The sequence below is a fragment of the Chionomys nivalis genome, chromosome 13 (genome assembly GCF_950005125.1).
Source record: "Chionomys nivalis chromosome 13, mChiNiv1.1, whole genome shotgun sequence".
NCBI classification, from domain to species: Eukaryota; Metazoa; Chordata; class Mammalia; order Rodentia; family Cricetidae; genus Chionomys; species Chionomys nivalis.
The window spans coordinates 35,208,037-35,227,910 of NC_080098.1; the positions used below are offsets into that span (position 1 = coordinate 35,208,037).

The following is a 19,874-nucleotide window of genomic DNA, read 5'->3' on the forward strand; positions in this document are numbered from 1 at the left end:
TACAGAGATAAAGTAAGTAAGGGTGAAATTATGGGAGAGCTAAGTAGTAAATCAAAAGTGGAAATCTGGTTGTACAACAATCATTTAAAGAAATGTAATAAATAAAATGAATGATCATCAATAAAACTTTAAATGAATTTATAAAACATCACTTCATGTTAGGTTAGCACAGTTAGTGAAAAGTACTGCACAAGATTCTAGAATCAGAATTCAAAGATTAGTAAAATGTTTTCTTTCTTAAGAGGCTTACGTCTGGTAGGGGGGATAAAGAAATGAACTGATAGTTATACTAGGCTTGTGGACAGCACAGAGATATGGGAGCCATTATTTATGTGGATGTATGTGGGTTTTTTGTTTGTTTGTTTGGTTTTTTTTTTTTTTTTTTTGGTAGTATAGAGCAGGGACTAGGGGACTGAGGGATATTCATGAAGGAGAAGGTGTTTGTTTAGAGTCTAATAGAAATGAGGAAGGAGGAATGGCATTCTACGCAAGACTGACAGGGAACCTAGAGACTGGTGTTGCTAAAAGTAAGAGACAAATTATGCTGGTTGGTTTTATGTCAACTGACATGAATTAGAGTCATCAGAGAGGAAGGAACCTCAATTGAGGTTTCCTTAAGATCCCACCATAGCCAGCAGCAGAGTGACTTAGCAGAAGATCCTGCTTTAGGCTTTTGGGTCATTTTCTTAAATTCGTAATTGATGGGGGAGGGCTCAGCCCATTGTGGGTGGTACCATCTCTGGGTTGGTGGCCCTGGGTTCTATAAGAAAGCAGGCTGAGCAAGCTACATATGGCAAGACAGTAAGCAGTACGCCTCCATCGTCTCTGCTCCTCCAGGTTCCTGTCCTGCTTGAGTTGCGATATGGAAGTATAAGCTAGATAAACCCTTTCTTCCCCAAGTTGCTTTAGTCATGGTGTTTCATTACAACAGTAGTAGTCCTAAGTGAGAGGCACAATTAGAGAGGCCTGGCAGACATCTAGGTTCTTAAAAACAAGAAGCTTGAGCTTTATCTAAGGTATTAAGGCAACAGGAAACCTCTGGGCTGTGTTAAGTCATGCTGATATTTGTCAGAATTCTGGTACTCTGAAGATCTTAGGATAGATAAGACATTTACCAATTATGACTTAGAAAGCTATGATACTAATCCAGTGGGGAGATGATTGAATGGAAAAATGATCAAACTTGAAGACTGAGAGAATTCAGTGACTGACTTGACATGGTTGAAGGATAACAGGTGTACAGGTAATTCCAACTCTCCACAGGGGATGAGTGGGAAATTCTCCACAGTACCCAGAGAACAAACAAAAGATGTGAATAAGAGCAGAAAGATGCCGGGCGGTGGTGGCGCACGCCTTTAATCCCAGCACTCGGGAGGCAGAGGCAGGCGGATCTCTGTGAGTTCGAGACCAGCCTGGTCTACAAGAGCTAGTTCCAGGACAGGCTCCACAACCACAGAGAAACCCTGTCTCGAAAAACCAAAAAAAAAAAAAAAAAAAAAAAAAAAAAAAACACAGAAAGATAAGGTGGTTGTGTGTTTATGGTGCATTTAAAAAGCCAAGGTGGAAAATTTCAAAGTCTGAAGCTAAAAAGGATGATTAAACTGAGAGTATTACTTAGGATTCATATCATACACCGAAGGAGATTCATAAAAATAAAAGACAAGGGTTGGAGAGATGGCTTAGTGGCTAAGAAGACTTGCTGCTCTTCCAGAGGAGCTAAGTTCAGTTTCTAGAACCCACTACTGCCTATAACACTAGCTCCAGGGGATCTGATACCTTCTTCTGAAATTTGGAAGCACTAGGTAAACATGTGGCAGGCACACACGCACATACACATAAATTCAAATAAAAATAAATCAAATATATTGACATATGATACAGCCCTTATTTAAGGAATAAGTAGTTTATTTGGAGAAATCACAATTATACATGAAAGGGTAATGGTAAAATGCCGCGCACCGCACCCCTGTGTCTGTACTCTATGCGCTGGCACCCAGTTCGCGAGCTTCGGGCAAGGGGCTGGAGGTTAAAATACACAAACACACACACAGAGACAGCGACACGGGTCATCCTGAATTTCCCAAAAATGCCCCCCTTTATTGTTATATAGAGACAGCCACGCCCCAGCCAAACCCACCAGAAACCGCTCTCCTGCCATCAGGAACTCCTGAAGGTTTCGTGCTCAGAGCAGCTGTAGGCACTCAGATCAGGGGATTACAAGAAATTCAGGATCTGGGGTCTCACTGCTCCCAACAGTAAAATGTGAAACCTCAGAAGTAATTGTTAATACACTTGGAGTTCAGAGAATGTAGAAGTTAATGTAGACTATGTAGTCAACAGCCACAGAATCCATAGTGAGAAATTGTAGAATGAATCCTTACATACTACATTTGACAGTATGAATCAGACCTTATTTGTTTCTATTTGAACATTTTTTTGCCAAAACTCATGTTTAATGACTTATATTTAGAGGTTATTTTTGTTTTATCCTATTTTAAATTTTCCTGTCTCAAAACCAATTCCAGATGGCAAGATCTTTCAAGAGAAAGTGCAGTCAATCATGTACCTGCGGCATTCTAGCAGTGGAGGGCAATCTTTTCCCAGCCCTGGATTTCTGGTAATAAGCCCATCTGCCTTTACTGCATCACTATCTGAAGGTAATAATAGTGAAGACTAAACTGCAGATAATTTTTACCTCAGTTATGACTATTCATGAACAGTCAATATGTGCATGTTGTAGCAGTATGCTATAACCCAATATCCAGCCAAAGTATGTTTAATGAATTTAGTTTTGTTTGGCAAAACTGATGGGACTTAGTACATTTTTTGTAAACATGCGCACACACACACAACTTGGGAGTGAATGGGGAATATGGGAGAAGGGACCTAGAAGGAGTTGCAGTGGTTGGGGTGAGATTTAGCCAAAATAAAATTTAAAAAATCCATTTTCCAACTTCTGGTATTAGTACTTTACACTCAGTCCAACAACATACCTAGTGCAGGTCTCTGGAGGACCCCAAAATAGATGAGGTTCATGTTGTCTTACCATTGCATTATATGTCCTCTTACCATGATCATTTGTATTTCATTAAGCTTCTGGTTTGCTTTCTAATTTTCCTCAAATATATTGGTTGTCTTGTTCTCTCTTTGCCAGATAGCTAGCCCACTTGTTAGGTTCACTGTCCCCTATGTTATGTGGAGGCCCAAAAATGTGCACCTATTTCCACCTTGTCTGATGGTCAGAGAATTTGGAGGTTACTCAAGATTGATGACAACCAAAACTATATATCCTGATTCAGGATGTGATTACTTGGTTCTTTTGACATTAATATGGCCCCTACAGGTAGACCCACACCACCCTGACAGATGATCAGGATATGCAAGCATACTTTTGCTCCTTCTTTTGTAGTAGGAGGTAACCTGGGGAGTCCCTGCTTTCAGGACACAGCCTAAACAACAGAATGCTAATGACTTGATGTCTCAAAGTGTTGAAGCAATTAACTGTTCAAGTTGTTCTTTGTGTCATGTTAAAGAAGTCTTTTGTTGCCTTCTTCCCCCTTTTATATTGGGGTATAAAAGCATATGAAAAATTAAACAGTCGATTTCAGTATTCACTGGAACTTCCTCCCGGTACTGTCTCTTGTTTTCTGTTTTATTGTTTTATTCGTCCTCTTTACTATTTTTCTAATCTCCATGCCCCTATCCTGGCAAGAGTTATTTTTGTCAAGGCTGATCTCCTAAAAATGGCACCCAATGTGGGTTGTTCTCCAACACTGTTAGTATCTCTTCAATATGAGCTGATTGTGACGGCTTCCAAGCACTTCTAGAGCTCTAGTGCTCTGCGCCATTCTGTCTGGGACGTCGATTTCAGTTGCATACATTACTCTTGGTTTCAGATGCAGTTGTGCCCTTGTTTTTTCTAGATCTTTTGAACAGAATTTTTAAAGCAGCTTTAGTCCTTCATCTTGAAATGTTCTAAGAGGCCACTTGTTTGTTTTCCTGTCTGCCCAGACTCCCGAAATAAACACAAAGAAACTGTATTAATTAAATCACTGCTTTTCCCATTAGCACTAGCTTCTTATGGCTAACTCTTACAACTTAATTTAACCCATTTCTTGTAATCTGTGTATTGCCATGCTGTAGCTTACTGGGTAAAGTTCCTCCTGGCTCCAGCAGGCTTCTCTCTCACTCTGCCTTCTTTCTCCCAGCATTCCGTTTAGTTTTTCCCACCTTGCTCTACCCTGCCCTATCAACAGGCCAAGGCAGTTTCTTTTTCTTTCTTTTTTTTTTTTTTTTGGATTTTTCGAGACAGGGTTTCTCCGTAGCTTTTTGGTTCCTGTCCTGGAACTAGCTCTTGTAGACCAGGCTGGACAGTTTCTTTATTCACCGATCATATTCGTAGTATATAGAGGGGACTCCCACATCACAGAAACAGCATCCTCTGGGAGTTTCTGGTAGCTAGAAGAGGAGGCAGTCATTCTTTTGAACTGCTCTAACAGCCTCCCGTCTCTGTCTCCTGTGACATTGCCCCAGTTCCCTGTGCTTCTACTGTATTTGTGCAGCCTAGTTCCCATTAGCCAGAAACTGCAGCAGTTTCCTTGATGCTATCTTCGGTGTCTTAGCCTGTAGCTGTTGACTTGAAAAACTCAACTATGGCTCCCAGCCAACCAGCTTCTCTGCCAAACTCTAGAGTAAGCTTTAAATGCTTGCCTCATCATTAATTGTGTGCTGAGAATTAATTCCCATTTCATTCTCCATAGAATGAGTACTTAAGTCTTTAAGTTCATAGTAATTTCCTATCTTCGTAATTACTTTTAACAGACTATCCCTGTTGTTTATAGAAGACACAATATATGTAGATTTCCTGGTTGTGAATTAGCCCTACATGTTTCCCTTTCCCAGCAGCTGTCTTCTTCATACTGGTTATGACTCTTATTGTCAGGACAGCTTTGTCTTCTTCTGTAGCTCTACTGCAAACAACTATTAAGTCTTGAAGGCAAAGTAGATTATTGGAAAATAACAACAAGGTATATGGATGTTAATTTCCAATTGTGCTTATTTTCCAAAGCATTTCAGTTATTCTCTAGTTCATTTTGAGGTCATTTATTATAATATTTTAAGGCCATGCTTTAATTAGTTTCATCTAGTATTTTGTAGGAATTGTCTTTTTAAAAATTCTATCAGTTTGAAACATTTTCAAATATAGTCATACCCTACTTTTTTGCTGGATTATTTGAACAGTCTTTTGGAAACTTTAGCCTGCTAGCCAAAATCTAGAATTACCAGGAAAGAGTTCCAAGCTGTGTATCTCTTTTGTTGTCACAAAGCTTTGCCTCTAAAACAGTTCATTCAGGAGCTATGTACTCTACCACACTTATAAAACTTGAACATGCATACAAGCATCTGATTATCTCACTCAGACACTGTGTTTGACATTCTCTCCTGTGTTCTGGAAGAATAGGTGTTGGCCAGAGCGTGAGAGTGTGAATTATTAGCTATTGGACTAGGGCTGCTGCTCCATTGTTGCTAGTTCATGGTCAAACATTGGGAAATCTGTGCTTTTATCCTCTGCTCTTGTCATAAAGGATTTTTCTGGTCTCCTGAAATAGTGTTAGAACTATTAAATTGGAGTGCTATGAAGAGAGATGATTGCTTCTCATTAGTAAGTAACTGCAGAAATAGGAAAGAGAACAGTCTGAGGGCCATTTTTGTAATGACAAGTACTACCTTTTATTAAGCACCTGTTACAGCTCAGGCACTATATTAGGTACATCACACTCATGGCTTCTCTTCATCCTTAAAAGCACTCTGCAGAGTAGATATTCTGAACATTCTTCGTACATTTGCAGAAACTACCACTGTAGTAATAAAGTGGTTTACCTATGACCACTGAACTAACATAACTTTTATTTGAATCAATCATGTCTTATTGTAAAGCCTGAACTCTTTCTTCTTTGTTATGTTATATTCTATGACTGATGGCCTAAGTAAATAACTCTGATTCACTGCAACTGAACCCATTAATCCTAATGACTTTAAGCCATGCCATCAATATTGTATTTTATTAAGAAACAGGAAAAGACATGTTTTTGAAAGCTTAACAAAATGTAGTTAAAAGGAAAAATAGTTTTTTTGCCAGGTGGTGGTGGCGCATGCCTTTAATCCCAGCACTCGGGAGGCAGAGGCAGGTGAATCTCTGTCAGTTTGAGGCCAGCCTGGTCTACAAGAGCTAGTTCCAGGATAGGCTCCAAAGCTACAGAGAAAGCCTACCTCAAAAAATAAATAAATAAATAAATAAATAAAAATAAAATAAATAAAAAATAAAAAGGAAGGGAAGGGAAAAACGAGAAAGATAGTTTTGACATGTGTGAATTTCAAGTACTTTTTGTCTACGAAAGTTGCCCTTTGTAGATTTTTTAATAGTGCAAGGCAGGTGGTCTGTTCCATGGTTGTGACTTACAGAAGAAAAGTGGTGCTGTTTAATAGATTTTTAAGTACTATTTTTCTGTCTACACTTACTAGGAACCAGTTCTTCCAATATCATTCCCCAGCGGATGCCTGCTGAAATGGTTCGATGTAGAAGTCTACCAGCATTTCCTACATATTCACCACTAATGCAAGCACAAAAACTGGCTGGAAGTTTGGGCAGTAGTATTGACAAGCTACTGAATGTTGTGGATGCCCACCCAGAGAAACAGAATCCTTTAGGGAGTCCCTACACACTGAAAACAAACAAAGAGGAAGCCTTCATCAGAAGCTGTGAATCTGCAAGAAATGTTAGTGAAATGGAAACACTTCTTGCAGCCCAGGCCTCTGCTAATGGGGTCTCCAGAGGAACACTGGGGTTTCCCATGGCCAGAGTAGACCACAGAGACTTGGGAACCGAACCCAGATCAGATGATGACAGTCCTGGTGATGAGTCCTACCCACGTCGACCTGATCATCTCAAGGGACTGGCCTCTTTCCAGCGAAGCCACAGCACTATTGCAAGCCTTGGGCTTGCATTTCCCTCTCAGAATGGATCTGCAGCTGCTAGTAGGTGGCCGAGCCTTGTAGATAGGCATGCTGATGATTGGGCAAACTTGGCCTTTTCTCCTGCTTATGAGGCAAACTACAACCGAGCTGCAAGCGCTCACAGGTACTCGTGTTTTCTTACCTCAGAATCCCTGCACTAGAAATGCCTTCATCATGCCACTTCTGATCATATTTCCTTAATACCAAGCCAAAAGATGCCTTATCATTCATTTGTTGTTAGATAATGCTGAATTCTAAACTCACCCAAAAGCCAAGTAACCAAGAAAAAATCTCTTTTGTGGTTTATTAGATAGAAAAATTTTTAGTTCAGAGAAATCATCAGATTGATGTTCCTAGATCGTGTCCAGGGTCCAGAGTGATGAAACTTTCAGTGATAGTGAAATGTTCACCTATGAGACATTTGAAATGCAGCTGAGAGAATGAAGAACCTTTATTTTTTAATATATTTTTATTAATTCTTTGAAAATTTTATACATCTAACTCCTCCAAGATCCACCCTTTATTCTCTAACCCTCAACCTTTCATGTTCTTTTGTAGTTTTTGTTTTAACCCACTAACTCCAGTTTGTGCTGCCTATGTACTCACGATGTATTGGCATTCACTGGAGAGTGGTCAACCTACTAGGGGCCACTCCCTCCCTCCCTCCCTCCCTCCCTCCCTCCCTCCCTCCCTCCCTCCCTCCCTCCCTCCCTCCCTCCCTCCCTTCCTCAGAACATAAGCTGTCAATACATGCTCAGTTAGGGGTAAGACTCATAAGCCCCTCCTGCCTCCATTCCACGCTGGGCTGTTGACTTGGATTGTTAACTTCAGATAGTTTAAGTAACATATGTGGCAGTGACGACTGCATTTTAGTCTACTATCTGCTGGAAAACATCCAAACATCTATCTTAAAAGGCAATGGTAAGTTGGTTAAGCGTGCTTAAATTAGGAAGCCCTTTTAAACTTTCTGAGCATGTGTTTTGCATGTTAAAGTTGATTCTCATTGTAGTTCCTAGGGTGCTCTTCATATGGATTTCCTTCTGGTGCTTAGCAAGACTTTTCTGGTTTTTGTCGCAGAGTCACTGAAGACTGTTTGATACCTATCTGTTGTGGGCTGTATGAACTCTTAAGTGGAGTTCTTCTTATCCTGCCTGATGCTATGCTTGAAGATGTGATGGACAAGATTATTCAAGCAGATACTCTTCTAGTCCTCGTTAACCACCCATCATCTGCTATCCAGCAAGGAGTAATTAAAGTAAGGGCACAAACTACATAAATGATACCTTCATCAGGAAAATAAATATATGTATAGCTTAAATTGTTTAGTATATGTAAAGACTTAAAGCTTATTTTATTTTTAAGAAGAATGAACTGTCGTAGCTAGAGAGATGGCTTAGTGGTTAAGAGTACTGGGCTGATCTTACAGAGGTCCCAGGTTCAATTCTCAGCACCCACACAGTGGTTCACAACCATCTGTAACTCCAGTTCTAGGGCATCTGACACCTTTTCCTTGCTTCTGTGGACACCAGGAACACAAACAGTCTATAAACCAAGAACCCATATACATAAAAAAGCAAAATAAAATAAAATCAATAAAAAATAATAATCTATAATTTTGTTATTTCATATTGGCATTTTATGTAGTATTCAGTTCAATCTTAAGTCTTTTTTATACATTGATTTGTAACAGTCAGTTACCAATAAATTCATATATCTTAACAGTAAATCCATTTTACAAAAATTATAGGGATTATGTAGTTTAGTGGAAGTCTTTCCTGCAGTGTAGTATCAACTTTTGAACAGTTAAATCTCAGCTCACCTGTCTCCTTTTTAAAGAGGCCTTCCCTGATTATCATAAGAGAATTACTTCCCTCTGGTCATATTCTTTATTCATATATATATATATATAACACCTTTTTCTTATTTGTGTACTCATTTTTAATCTCTAAAGTTGATATAAACTGTGAACATCAACATTTGTCCATATATTTTACAAACTGAATATATACTGTTGAATAAATTAATGTTCTATGTGAATGGCTTCCTTTAAAAAGCTAACAAATATTGAAGTCTCTTTTTAAAGATTCTCATTTTCTTTGATTTGTCTGAATGTAGGTGTTGTTCAGTTTCTTGCAGTTCTAGTATAAAACTGCTATGTGGAATATAAAGGATAATAATATAAGTCCTCACATCAGTGCACTTACTTGTACTAGGAGAAAGTCATTGGCCTGCTATGTATGATGTCAGTAATTCTGTGGCAGTGTTGATAAAGAATGGGAGCACGAGGAAAGCAAGTTAGTATTATGAAAAAGTAAAGGATTCATGTCAAAAATGCGTTTTAATAGTTGGCTGTAGGCTTAGTCAGGTCTTTATGGAGGGTAGTAAATTAAGTGTGTTTGGCGAGAGTCCTGTCACCACTGTGAGGGACTGACTGAAAAGGAGGGAGAAGAGCAAGTGATTTGCTACAGACAGCACAGTCCTTCAGAGAGGAAATGACTGGGACAGTGAATTGTAACCTTTCAGTGCAGCAGAAAACTCAGGAGCTCATGGCCTGGAATTATACAAGTCAGAGGACTCAGATTTGAGAGACTTTTGAAAGAGACAAACCTTCATATTTATATGTGGGGATCAGTAATAGAGAATCCAAGAGGGTGTTTTGCTTTGAAATCTAGAGGGACGGTTCTATGGTTGATCTAAATAGTAAATGTGGGAAAGGTGGGTTTAGAAGGAAAAGTAATTAATTGAGTTTTACACATGTTGTATTTAAGGAGTTAAAAAATAAGGGGTAGCAAGATAGCGCCAAATCTAATAGCGTGAGTTTGAGCCCCAGGACCTACACAGTAGGAGTGAACCAACTCACACGTTATTCTCTCATTTCCACATGTGCACCGTGACACACACCTCCATCTCCCCCATACAAAATAAGTAAATAAAGTTTAAAAATTCTGTGAGTATGTGTGTGTGTGTGTGCGCGCGTGTGTGTATAGTTTCTGAGATTTCTGTTAAGAAAGAAGGAAAGGAAGGAGAGGGGGAAAAAAGAAAGAAGTCTTAAGATGAAAATTCAGGCTTTTGCTCAGTATCTCTCAAGAAGTCTAGAAATAGAGGTCTGTGTGTGTGTGTCTGTTTGTGTGTGTGTGTGTGCAGATATGAAGAAAAATACAGTGCACTGGTTTCTTTCCCTTTGAATTAGACAAAATTTTCTGCTTACATTCAACCATGGCTCCCAGAAGACTGCTAGATCCTTTGCTCAGCTAGAGAACATCATCAAAGAAGTATTAAATCCCCAAGAAAGTGTCACCACTAACATCCCAGAGTGGCCTGTTAATCTCTATGCACGTGACATGGTTTTTAACTTTCTCTATATGTGGCTATGTATATGAGTAGCAGGGAATACAAATGCAAGAATAATATACGGTCTGATTTATACATACTAAATATTAACATCTAAATTGTCTTAATTTTTTCTTTAGCTATTACATGCATATATTAACAGAGCTTCTAAAGAACAAAGGGACAAGTTCCTGAAGAACCGCGGATTTTCTTTACTAGCCAACCAGTTATATCTTCATCGGGGAACTCAGGAATTGTTGGAGTGCTTCACTGAAATGTTCTTTGGTCGACACATTGGCCTGGATGAAGAGTGAGTTCTCTGCCATAACTAAGAGATCTTTTGTCTTATATATAAAATTAGGTGATTCTTTTGGATCATCAGAAAAAATTCTATAAATCATTTTCCAGGGAATTAATTAATTATTTTTTACGTTTTTTTAATTTTTTAAAATTTTTTTAAATTTATTTATTTATTTATTTATTAAAGATTTCTGCCTCCTCCCCTCCACCGCCTCCCATTTCCCTCCCCCTTCCCCAATCAAGTCCCCCTCCCTCAGCAGCCCTAAGAGCAATCAGGGTTCCCTGCCCTGTGGGAAGTCCAAGGACCACCCACCTCAATCCAGGTCTAGTAAGGTGAGCATCCAAATGGTCTAGGCTCTCCCACAAAGCCAGTACATGCAGTAGGATCAAAAACCCATTGCCATTGTTCTTGAGTTCTCAGTAGTCCTCAATGTCCGCTATGTTCACCAAGTCCGGTTTTATCTCATGCTTTTTCAGACCCAGGCCAGCTGGCCTTGGTGAGTTCCCCATAGAACATCCCCATTGTCTCAGTGTGTGGGTGCACCCCTCGCAGTCCTGAGTTTCTTGCTCGTGCGACTTTGGGTGATTGCCCAGGTAGTCAGTTGTCTCTGTCAATTATTGCACATTTTGGATATCTCTCGTTTGTTAGGTAATATTAATTTCCCTTCTCAGATCTTTAACGGAGTTGAAGATTAGATAATTGTAGTTACTCTCTACATTATTTAGATTCTTTAAAATAGAACGTTTAGTATATTTATTATTTGTTCCTATTGTATATAGTTATATTTGGTTTGGCTCTATCTTATTTAGACAAAAAGGGGAGATGTAGGGGAGACCCAGCCAATCACCTTGCTAGCAGGGGGCAGGGTCCCCCAAGGATATTTTTTTTTACTTATAAAGATTGCGGGCGTGCTCCCAGCCGCCCCTTCTGCTTTCCTGTTCTCCGCTGGAACTTCGGTTCTGTGAGTCTTTCCCTAATTAAAGCTAAATATTTTATTATAATTTCCGTCTGCCGTTTATTTACGCCGCGACACCTGGCGCCCAACTTTAGTATTTTTGTTCACTAGTTAGAAACTGGAAACAAACAACAGCAATAGAAAGTAAAAGTGACAGAAGATTTGACTTATCATGAGAAAGCTACCCTGAAAGAAAGGTGGCCCCTTTAATCTCAATTATATGATATTTGTGACCCATACAGGACGTCCTCGGTCCCCTCAGAGTCCTTCCTTGGGATTTCTGGATGTGCTGAGTGTTCAGATTTGACTTTGGTGTAATGTTTGAGGATTAACAATACAGGCAAAGATAAAGAAAAAAATCCGCTGAAACTAAAAGTTTGGCACAATTTTTTTTTCTGTTTGATAGAGAAAAAATATATATTTCTTTAGTGTGGTAGACAAAGTCAGACCTTGGGGAACTTAGATTATTTGCTATGGTCATTTTATTCATATGTGTGTATTGCTGGAGATCAAACCCAGAACCTTATGCATGTCAGGCAAGTGCTCTACTGCTGAGCTATATCCCAGCCATGGTAATTTTAGTAGTATTTTCATTTGCATGAATTCTTTTGTTTTGTTTTGTTTTCTTTTAGAGCAATTCTGCATTATCTTATTTTAGTCTCACAACACTCTTGTAACGAAATTTGGGCAGACACTATCATACTGATTTGTCAATAAGGAAAATATACAAAATATTTAGAATTTTGCTGCACCACAGAAGCAAGTGATATTAAGTCATGGATGAAAGATTTGTTCATGTGTACTGAGCTATTCTTAGTAGTAGCTCATTGTCACTAAAATAGTTTGTAAATTTTTTCCTTTACACTGTATAGTTTCACATGGCAGATGTTCTTTGAATACAAGATTGTCAGTGGATGAATTCAGATGAATCAATTGAAGTTATGAAATTGTGTGTGTATTTCACCTGAGTATTTATGCATTTTTCTTAGGTTTTGCCTTACTACATACTATCATCTTTTTTAAAAAAAAATTACAAATCCTTATTCCCAACACTTTTTTGATAACTTTAAAATCAGGTTAAAAACAGCTTTGTGGTGTCAAACATTTTTTTCCAGTTTGTGTCTGACTGCTCCTAACATGCTCTTCCCTGTATCTCATTTATTACAGATTTGATCTGGAGGAGGTGAAACACATGGAACTTTTCCAAAAATGGTCTATCATTCCAGTACTGGGACTAATAGAGACCTCTCTCTATGACAATATACTCTTGCATAATGCTCTCTTACTTCTTCTTCAAGTCTTAAACTCTTGTTCTAAGGTAGCAGACATGTTGTTGGATAATGGTCTACTCTATGTGTTGTGTAATACAGTAGCAGCCCTGAATGGATTAGAAAAGAAGTAAGTTTATTAAATTGCATCTGATAATTTAAATTACATCTAATTAAAATTACATCTGATAAGATCATTAGAATGTTACCTTAAAGAGTTGATTTGTTTTAGCCAGATAATGGTGGTGCACACCTTAAATTCCAGCACTTGGGAGGCAAAGATAGGCAGATCTCTGTGAGTTCGAGGCTAGTCTTGTCTACAAGAGTTAGTTCCAGAAGAGGTACCAAAGCTACACAGAGAAACCTTGTCTCAAAAAACCAAAAGAAAAAAAGAGTTGATTTGTTTTGTAATACTTTCAAAGAATTTCTTTCCCACAAAATTAAGTTAACTTGGAGATGGCATGTTTTCATCTCCAAGATGAAATGTTTGATTAGGAATAGTTTGCTTATATGACTTGGTTTTGAGCATTTAGAATTGAAGACGGTAAGTTTACTCTCAGGTATGTTTATCAAGCTTCCACTATAGTTTCTGTAGTTCAACCCCCTCTCCCTTCAGCTAGGAATAGATCAGATAGAGCTACATAACTCACTGATCCACATGCAGCTCAGGAACAGCAGAGAACGTGTCTCATCTCTTTTAACTCACTTGCTGCTGTATCACTGATACTGTGGTCAGTTTATGATACTATGTTCGTACTGCTATTACAAGCTAACTTCTAATAGTCAAAAGGACACTTACAAAGGGCTGCCTGCCAGTTGAGTAAGAGCTTTGAAAAGTAAATTCTTAATTATATTCTGTGTTTTTGATGTCTCCACGTCTGATATAGTTACCATTTTACTAGCATAATTTTAAAGTAGGAATCTGTAGATGCACCATCTTATTGTACACCAAAGCACTAAATGTTGTCCATATTTTCGCAGAGTATAGAACATATCTGTATCCAGTGATTGTCTGGGGCAAAGATAGACTCCTTATCCTCACTAAGTTCAGCTTTCACTGGGCACTTATTATATATAGGGTTCATGTGCTTGTGCATATGAAAAGTAAAAACACAAACTATTGTATTTCCTCAGCACATTTAGTATTGATTGCAGTGCAAAAAATTGGCAAAGATTGGAAGATGCCTATAGGTTTGTTCTGAAAATAGTTTTTCCTAAAAATAAATCATCCTGATAGTCCCTGTGTGATACTGTATTAATTGACCCTAAGAAACTTATATTTCTAACCCTTACTTAATTTGAAAAAAGCTAAATATAGAAAGTATTTGAGCCTGTGTCATATACCTGAGTAGATCATCAAGGTTAAACTTGTGGGCATAGTAACTGATTCATATTTATTGTGTGCTTATAAGTGATTAATACATGTTCAAGCTTATTATCCTTCATTCAAGTTCAGTATAACTTTAAACTTATAATCCCTAAAATGAATTTATATAGCTGAAATGCAGAGAGATTAACTAATTAATCAGTTCAAATTGACTAACCCTTAGTTTTGTTACTACACCTTATTCTTCACCCTTTATGTAGTACTAGGAACCTGTGTGAGTATTCCCTTAGTATCTTGTGTTAATCTCTATCTGCTGTATCTGATGCACTCCTAACTTATCTAGTTCTCTGCAAGACTGTATTTTTGACAGGACTCAAAATGTCTTTTTTCATTCCTAGTGTACAGGGTATATTGTTCACCATAGGGTAAGCAAAAATAAGTATTGAATGAATGCATACTGATAGCATAGAATTTAACCAGCTCTTTGTCTTAAATTGTTGGCTATTTTACTTATAAATGTCTTGTTTTTTTTTTGTTTGTTTGTTTTGTTTTTGGCTCATTTTAGCATTCCTTTGAATGAATACAAATTGCTTGCCTGTGATATACAGCAACTTCTCATAGCAGTTACAATTCACGCTTGCAGTTCCTCGGGCTCACAGTATTTTAGAGTTATTGAAGACCTTATTGTACTTCTTGGATATCTTCAGAATAGCAAAAACAAGAGGACACAAAGTAAGAATCAATTTTTAAGAAATTTTTCTCATAATTCTTTTACTGGAAGTTTAAACTTAATTTTGTGTTGGTATTAATTGTTATTAAAAAGCAGCCTTTGGATGGTTGAAAATAGAGTGATTGATGACGTGATATAATTAGTTTCTGGCAATATATTACTGGCAGAAACTAATAACATTTTTTTAACTGAGTAGAATGCAAAGGCTTATTTGGAAAAGGAATGATCTTTAATTTTCTTTAATTGGAGCGAATAAAGTGACTGAAACCTGAAAGCATGCGGATTATTGAAGCTTTTACTTTATACAAAATTACTGATTTTGAAAGTTATTTAAAATGAAATACATTTATGGTTTGATATTTTTTCATTCAAATTTCTATAGTAAGGCTGAGTATGATGATACATATTCAAAGTGTAGAGACAGAAGGATCAGGAGTTCAAGTTCATCTTCAGCTACATAGCAAGTTAACAATCAGCCTGGGATACAGGAGACATTGTTTGTCTCAAATAAAATAACAAAAAATTTATAGAAAATTCCATAGAGGAATTTTCTTTAACATTATTTTTAACTTATGTCTAAGTTCTTTTCGTTTTGATATTGAATATTGTGGCTTGTTTAGATATTGAATATTATATACCTTATATAGTAGATGATATATTAATTTAGTTAAAATATTCCAACAATGATAGCTTGAAAACATTCTAGTCTCTTCTGGGTTTAGATATGGCTTTGGCCCTGCAGCTTAGAGTTCTCCAGGCTGCTTTGGAATTTATAAGGAGCACAGCCAATCATGACTCTGAAAATCCAATAGATACTGTCCAATCGCCTTCTGCTCACCACCATACAATGTCTCAGAAGCGGAGAAGCATTGCTGGTGAGTATTAAAATGACATTTTAATAATTACACATTGAAGGCAGCTATACTCTCCTGTATTCTGATGTCATTTGCATTAAAAGTATTTTTCTTGCTTGGCATGGAGGCACATGCCTTTAATTCCAGCACTAGGGAAACAGAGATAGGTATGTCTCTGGGAGTTTGAGGCTAGTCCTATCTAATATATTGAGTCCCATCTTTAAGGAATTAAACTGTATTTCTTGGTTTAAAAAAAATCGAATTATAGCTGGGCAGTGGTGGTACACACCTTTAATCCCAGCACTCGGGAGGCAGAGGCAGGTAGATCTCTGAGTTTGAGACCAGCGTGGTCTACAAGAGCTAGTTCCAGGACAGGCTCCAAAGCTACAGAGAAACCCTGTCTTGAAACATCCCCCCCCCCCGCAAAAAAATCTAATTATAAAATCTGGGAAAGTTTTCCTTTCAGCAGAAACCATTGTACCAGAAGATGCTAAACAGACCTTGTCCAGGTTTTATCCTAATGGAAGCATCATGTTTTTAGAGATGCATGATATAATCAGATAGATGTTCATTGTATAGAGAGAACTTTGACTTCTGTGAGGAGTATGGACTAGAAGAAAGCAAAGTGCAGAATCCAGGCAGATAGGAGTATCTTGCAAATGAATAGAATACACATGGTGTCAGAGCTTTCTGTGAATTTGTGTGAATCATCAAATGATAAATGCTGGCACATTTTCCACAAAAACTGCTGCTGCTTTTATAGAAACATAAACTAGAAAGATAACCTAGGGTCTATGTTCATATACACATAAACATATACATATGTGTCTATTATCTATATATATACATAATTATATGATAGAATGTAATAGTAGTTTAGCTGCTGCTTAGAACATAGTATCTGCAGCAGCTGTTTTATGCACACACTTGGATACATATGAACAAAGTGCTTGGTATATTTCTTGGAGTTACTCTCACGGTTTTAAAGGCTTTTAAGTTCAAACCTTTCTCCCCTTGTACTGATTTTCATCTTTGGGTTCAATGCTATGCAAAAATTTAAAGCCATGTGATGAAAAGCCCACCCATAGAAAATACTTCTAAATATGTTTGTACTAATATGTTTAAATTATGATAAATCAAACTTACAAAATATTCATGTAACTAAACTTGCTGCCCCTATATAGTCTTCCTTGTTGAATGTCTGGGCAGAGTCTCTCTTCTTGAACCACTCCCCCATTTTATATGTCTTCTGTCCCAGGTAAAAATTGTGTCCTTTTCCATTTCTAACTGCAGTGGTCACTTCCTATCTTCCATGGCATGGCATCTTGTTTCTCTAGCAGTATCACATGTAGCTTTACATTCTAAACTCACAGAGGAGGTGAACATTGTTGTGTTACAGATCAGTCTTCCTTCAGCCTCACGTGTGGATCATTCTGTTGGTCAGCCCTGAGCTCCTGTCAGCCCCGTGAATGGGGCCGGATCCAGTCTTTTCACACACGTGCACACAGAGAGAGAGAAGGTGGGAGGGAAGAGATGGGGAGATATTTTTGCCTAAATGGTATCATTCTCTACCAACTGTTTATAAAATAACTTCTATTTCTGATCAGTACAGGCATCCTTTCATATTAAAGAGCACAAATGTCCTTTAATGCATGTCTGGTAGTTCCTGTATTGTGTGTTGTGATCTTCCCTAGCTTTTTTACTTTGAGCTTTTGCCATAATAAACAAGATCATAATATACAGTTTTTCAACTAAAAAACTTTGTATATTACCTTCAATGCTTGAAAATAGAGGAAGTAGTAGAGTATTATTCGAGATGATATATATATCCATGTAAAGTATCATTCATACAGATAGATAATAGATTAGTATAATTAGCATACAAATGAATTTCCTTTGTATTTTAACCAAAAAACAATATCAACATGAAATATGCTTTATTCTTTTGAGGGATGAGATAAATATTGCACTTATATCCATTATTTAATTAATGTTCTTGATAAAAATGCTCTTCATTCATTCAACCATCAAATAATTAATGTGTACCAGCCACGTACATAGAACTGGAGGAAATGATGGATGAGCATATAAGCAAATGTATGACTATAGTGTCAGATAATGATAAATATCTTCCTGTGACATAGCTCTGCTTTATTATTTTTAATATATATCTTCTAACAAGGAAACCGGGACTTAGAGAAAGAAGTGCTTAAGGCTTCCCCCGGCCATGTGGCTCTAAAGCATGAGTGCTGAAGTACACGTGCACACTCACAAATAAAGACCGTGTGAGACTCTTACTCAGTGTCTTACTGTCTTGTCTTGCCCGGGGTATGTTTGTCATTGGATTCTACATAAGGAATCTGTGGATAATGTGAGGATGAATTGACCTTGAAGATTAGGAATATTGTCCAACAATAGTATTTTTAATATCTCTAAGGATTATTTTCCTTTTTGTTTCTTTTTTTTTTTGCCTGAAAGGTGACTCTACCCACCAAAATTATTAACTGATTAAAAATACTTACTAGTGGACAATCTAAAAAAACTATTAAAAATTTAAATATCATGTAGAGTGAGTCATTAAAACCTGTAATAGTTTAGTCAGATGCAAGTAATTTGTAAAAACAAGTTGTTGATGGAAATTGATATTTGTTTTCATAATTTAAAACAAAGGTTCAATTCCAGTGAAGGGTTCTATTACTCCTCATATACCAAGACGTCATTTTGGTTCCTATGGCCAGCTTCCGATGCCCTTCTTCAGTCCATTAAATCAAGAATCCTCCCCGCTCTCTCCTGGATGCACCATGTGTGCAGCGCTTCCCAGAGCAGGTGCAGTAAGCGCAGGAACAAACAGCACTTTGCCTTGTTCAATCTGGGGAGGTGTTTCTTCTCAGGAAATGCTTCCCAAATGATGCGTTCACCCCAATCATTGTACTGACAAATCACTGGACTTGTATCTACTTTGTGATTTCTTCACTCTTGCTGACTGATTTCTTATTTGTCATTATGTATAATTTTCCAAACTATAAGATTCAACAGGGATTACCAGGGCATAGTAACATTATTACTAAATTATCATGGTCATGATCATCTCCTCCTCCTCTTCTTCTTATCTCTTCTCTTCTTCTTCTTTTTTTTAACCTAGATGTCTTATTCTTTAAAACTGTTGATGATTTTGTGATACAAGGAAGTGAAACAGTGTAAATAGTCGATCAGGTGTCGAAGCCACACAAGCCCATCTGGTACTCTGAGTTTTTCAGAAGACTCAGACTTGGACAAATGATCAGCATCCTCATGTGTCACTGGCTTCAATGCTGTTATTTTGGACTTTAAATCAGTAGTACTGTTGCACTTCTTTGGAGAAGGAAAAGTGCTAACTTCTCTTACTCTTTTTCCTTAATATAAATTAATTTTGTAATAAAAAGTTTTTCTTTTCATGACCAGTAATCAAAAAATTATAGTAAAAATAAGTTCATTGGCCATCATTTACTGTGGCATTGGATAATTTATGTACTTGAAGGTCCTCGAAAATTCTCCCTGGCTCAGACAGAGTCTCTCCTAATGAAGATGCGCTCGGTGGCCAGTGATGAGCTACACACTATGATGCAGAGGAGGATGAGCCAGGAGCACCCCAGCCAGGCCTCGGAGGCAGAGCTCGCCCAGAGACTGCAGAGACTCATCATCTTGGCTGTGAACAGGATCATTTACCAAGGTCAGAACTCAGTTTTCTCCCTTTCAGTGCAGATTTACAGGTTTAAATATGTCAGATGGAGGTGATTAGGTTTGCTTTTTTAATATGTCATTTTTTCTCTTCTGGAGCCTTATGTCAGAGACTAATTACTTCATTACTTCTTAATGTGTTATGTACTAGTCTGTGTTGACCATTGATTTCAAAACAATATTTTTTTCAGCTTTTCTTTTAACAAATTAATATATTCATGGGCTGTTATTAGAAATAATAAAGAGATCCTACAATTTTTCCCCATGGAATCTTGCAAAATTAAAATACAGTGGCACTCTCAGTAAGGAAACATGGATATAGTCAAGGAGGACATTTCTATCCCCAGAAGGAATTGGCATGTTGCCTTTTTATGGTCA

At 37.6% G+C, this 19,874-nt stretch overlaps 1 protein-coding gene across 1 annotated transcript in view; it reads left to right on the forward strand.

Annotated features, from left to right (window-relative positions):
* Lyst (lysosomal trafficking regulator) overlaps window positions 1-19,874 on the forward strand; it is a 147,573-nt gene that overhangs the window by 69,747 nt on the left and 57,952 nt on the right. Inside the window, exons 23-30 of the mRNA XM_057786947.1 lie at window positions 2,526-2,657; window positions 6,523-7,138; window positions 8,092-8,269; window positions 10,485-10,654; window positions 12,768-12,998; window positions 14,761-14,927; window positions 15,648-15,800; window positions 19,297-19,488. Of these exons, the coding sequence (XP_057642930.1) occupies window positions 2,526-2,657; window positions 6,523-7,138; window positions 8,092-8,269; window positions 10,485-10,654; window positions 12,768-12,998; window positions 14,761-14,927; window positions 15,648-15,800; window positions 19,297-19,488 (1,839 nt within the window). The remainder of the gene's footprint in view (window positions 1-2,525; window positions 2,658-6,522; window positions 7,139-8,091; window positions 8,270-10,484; window positions 10,655-12,767; window positions 12,999-14,760; window positions 14,928-15,647; window positions 15,801-19,296; window positions 19,489-19,874) is intronic.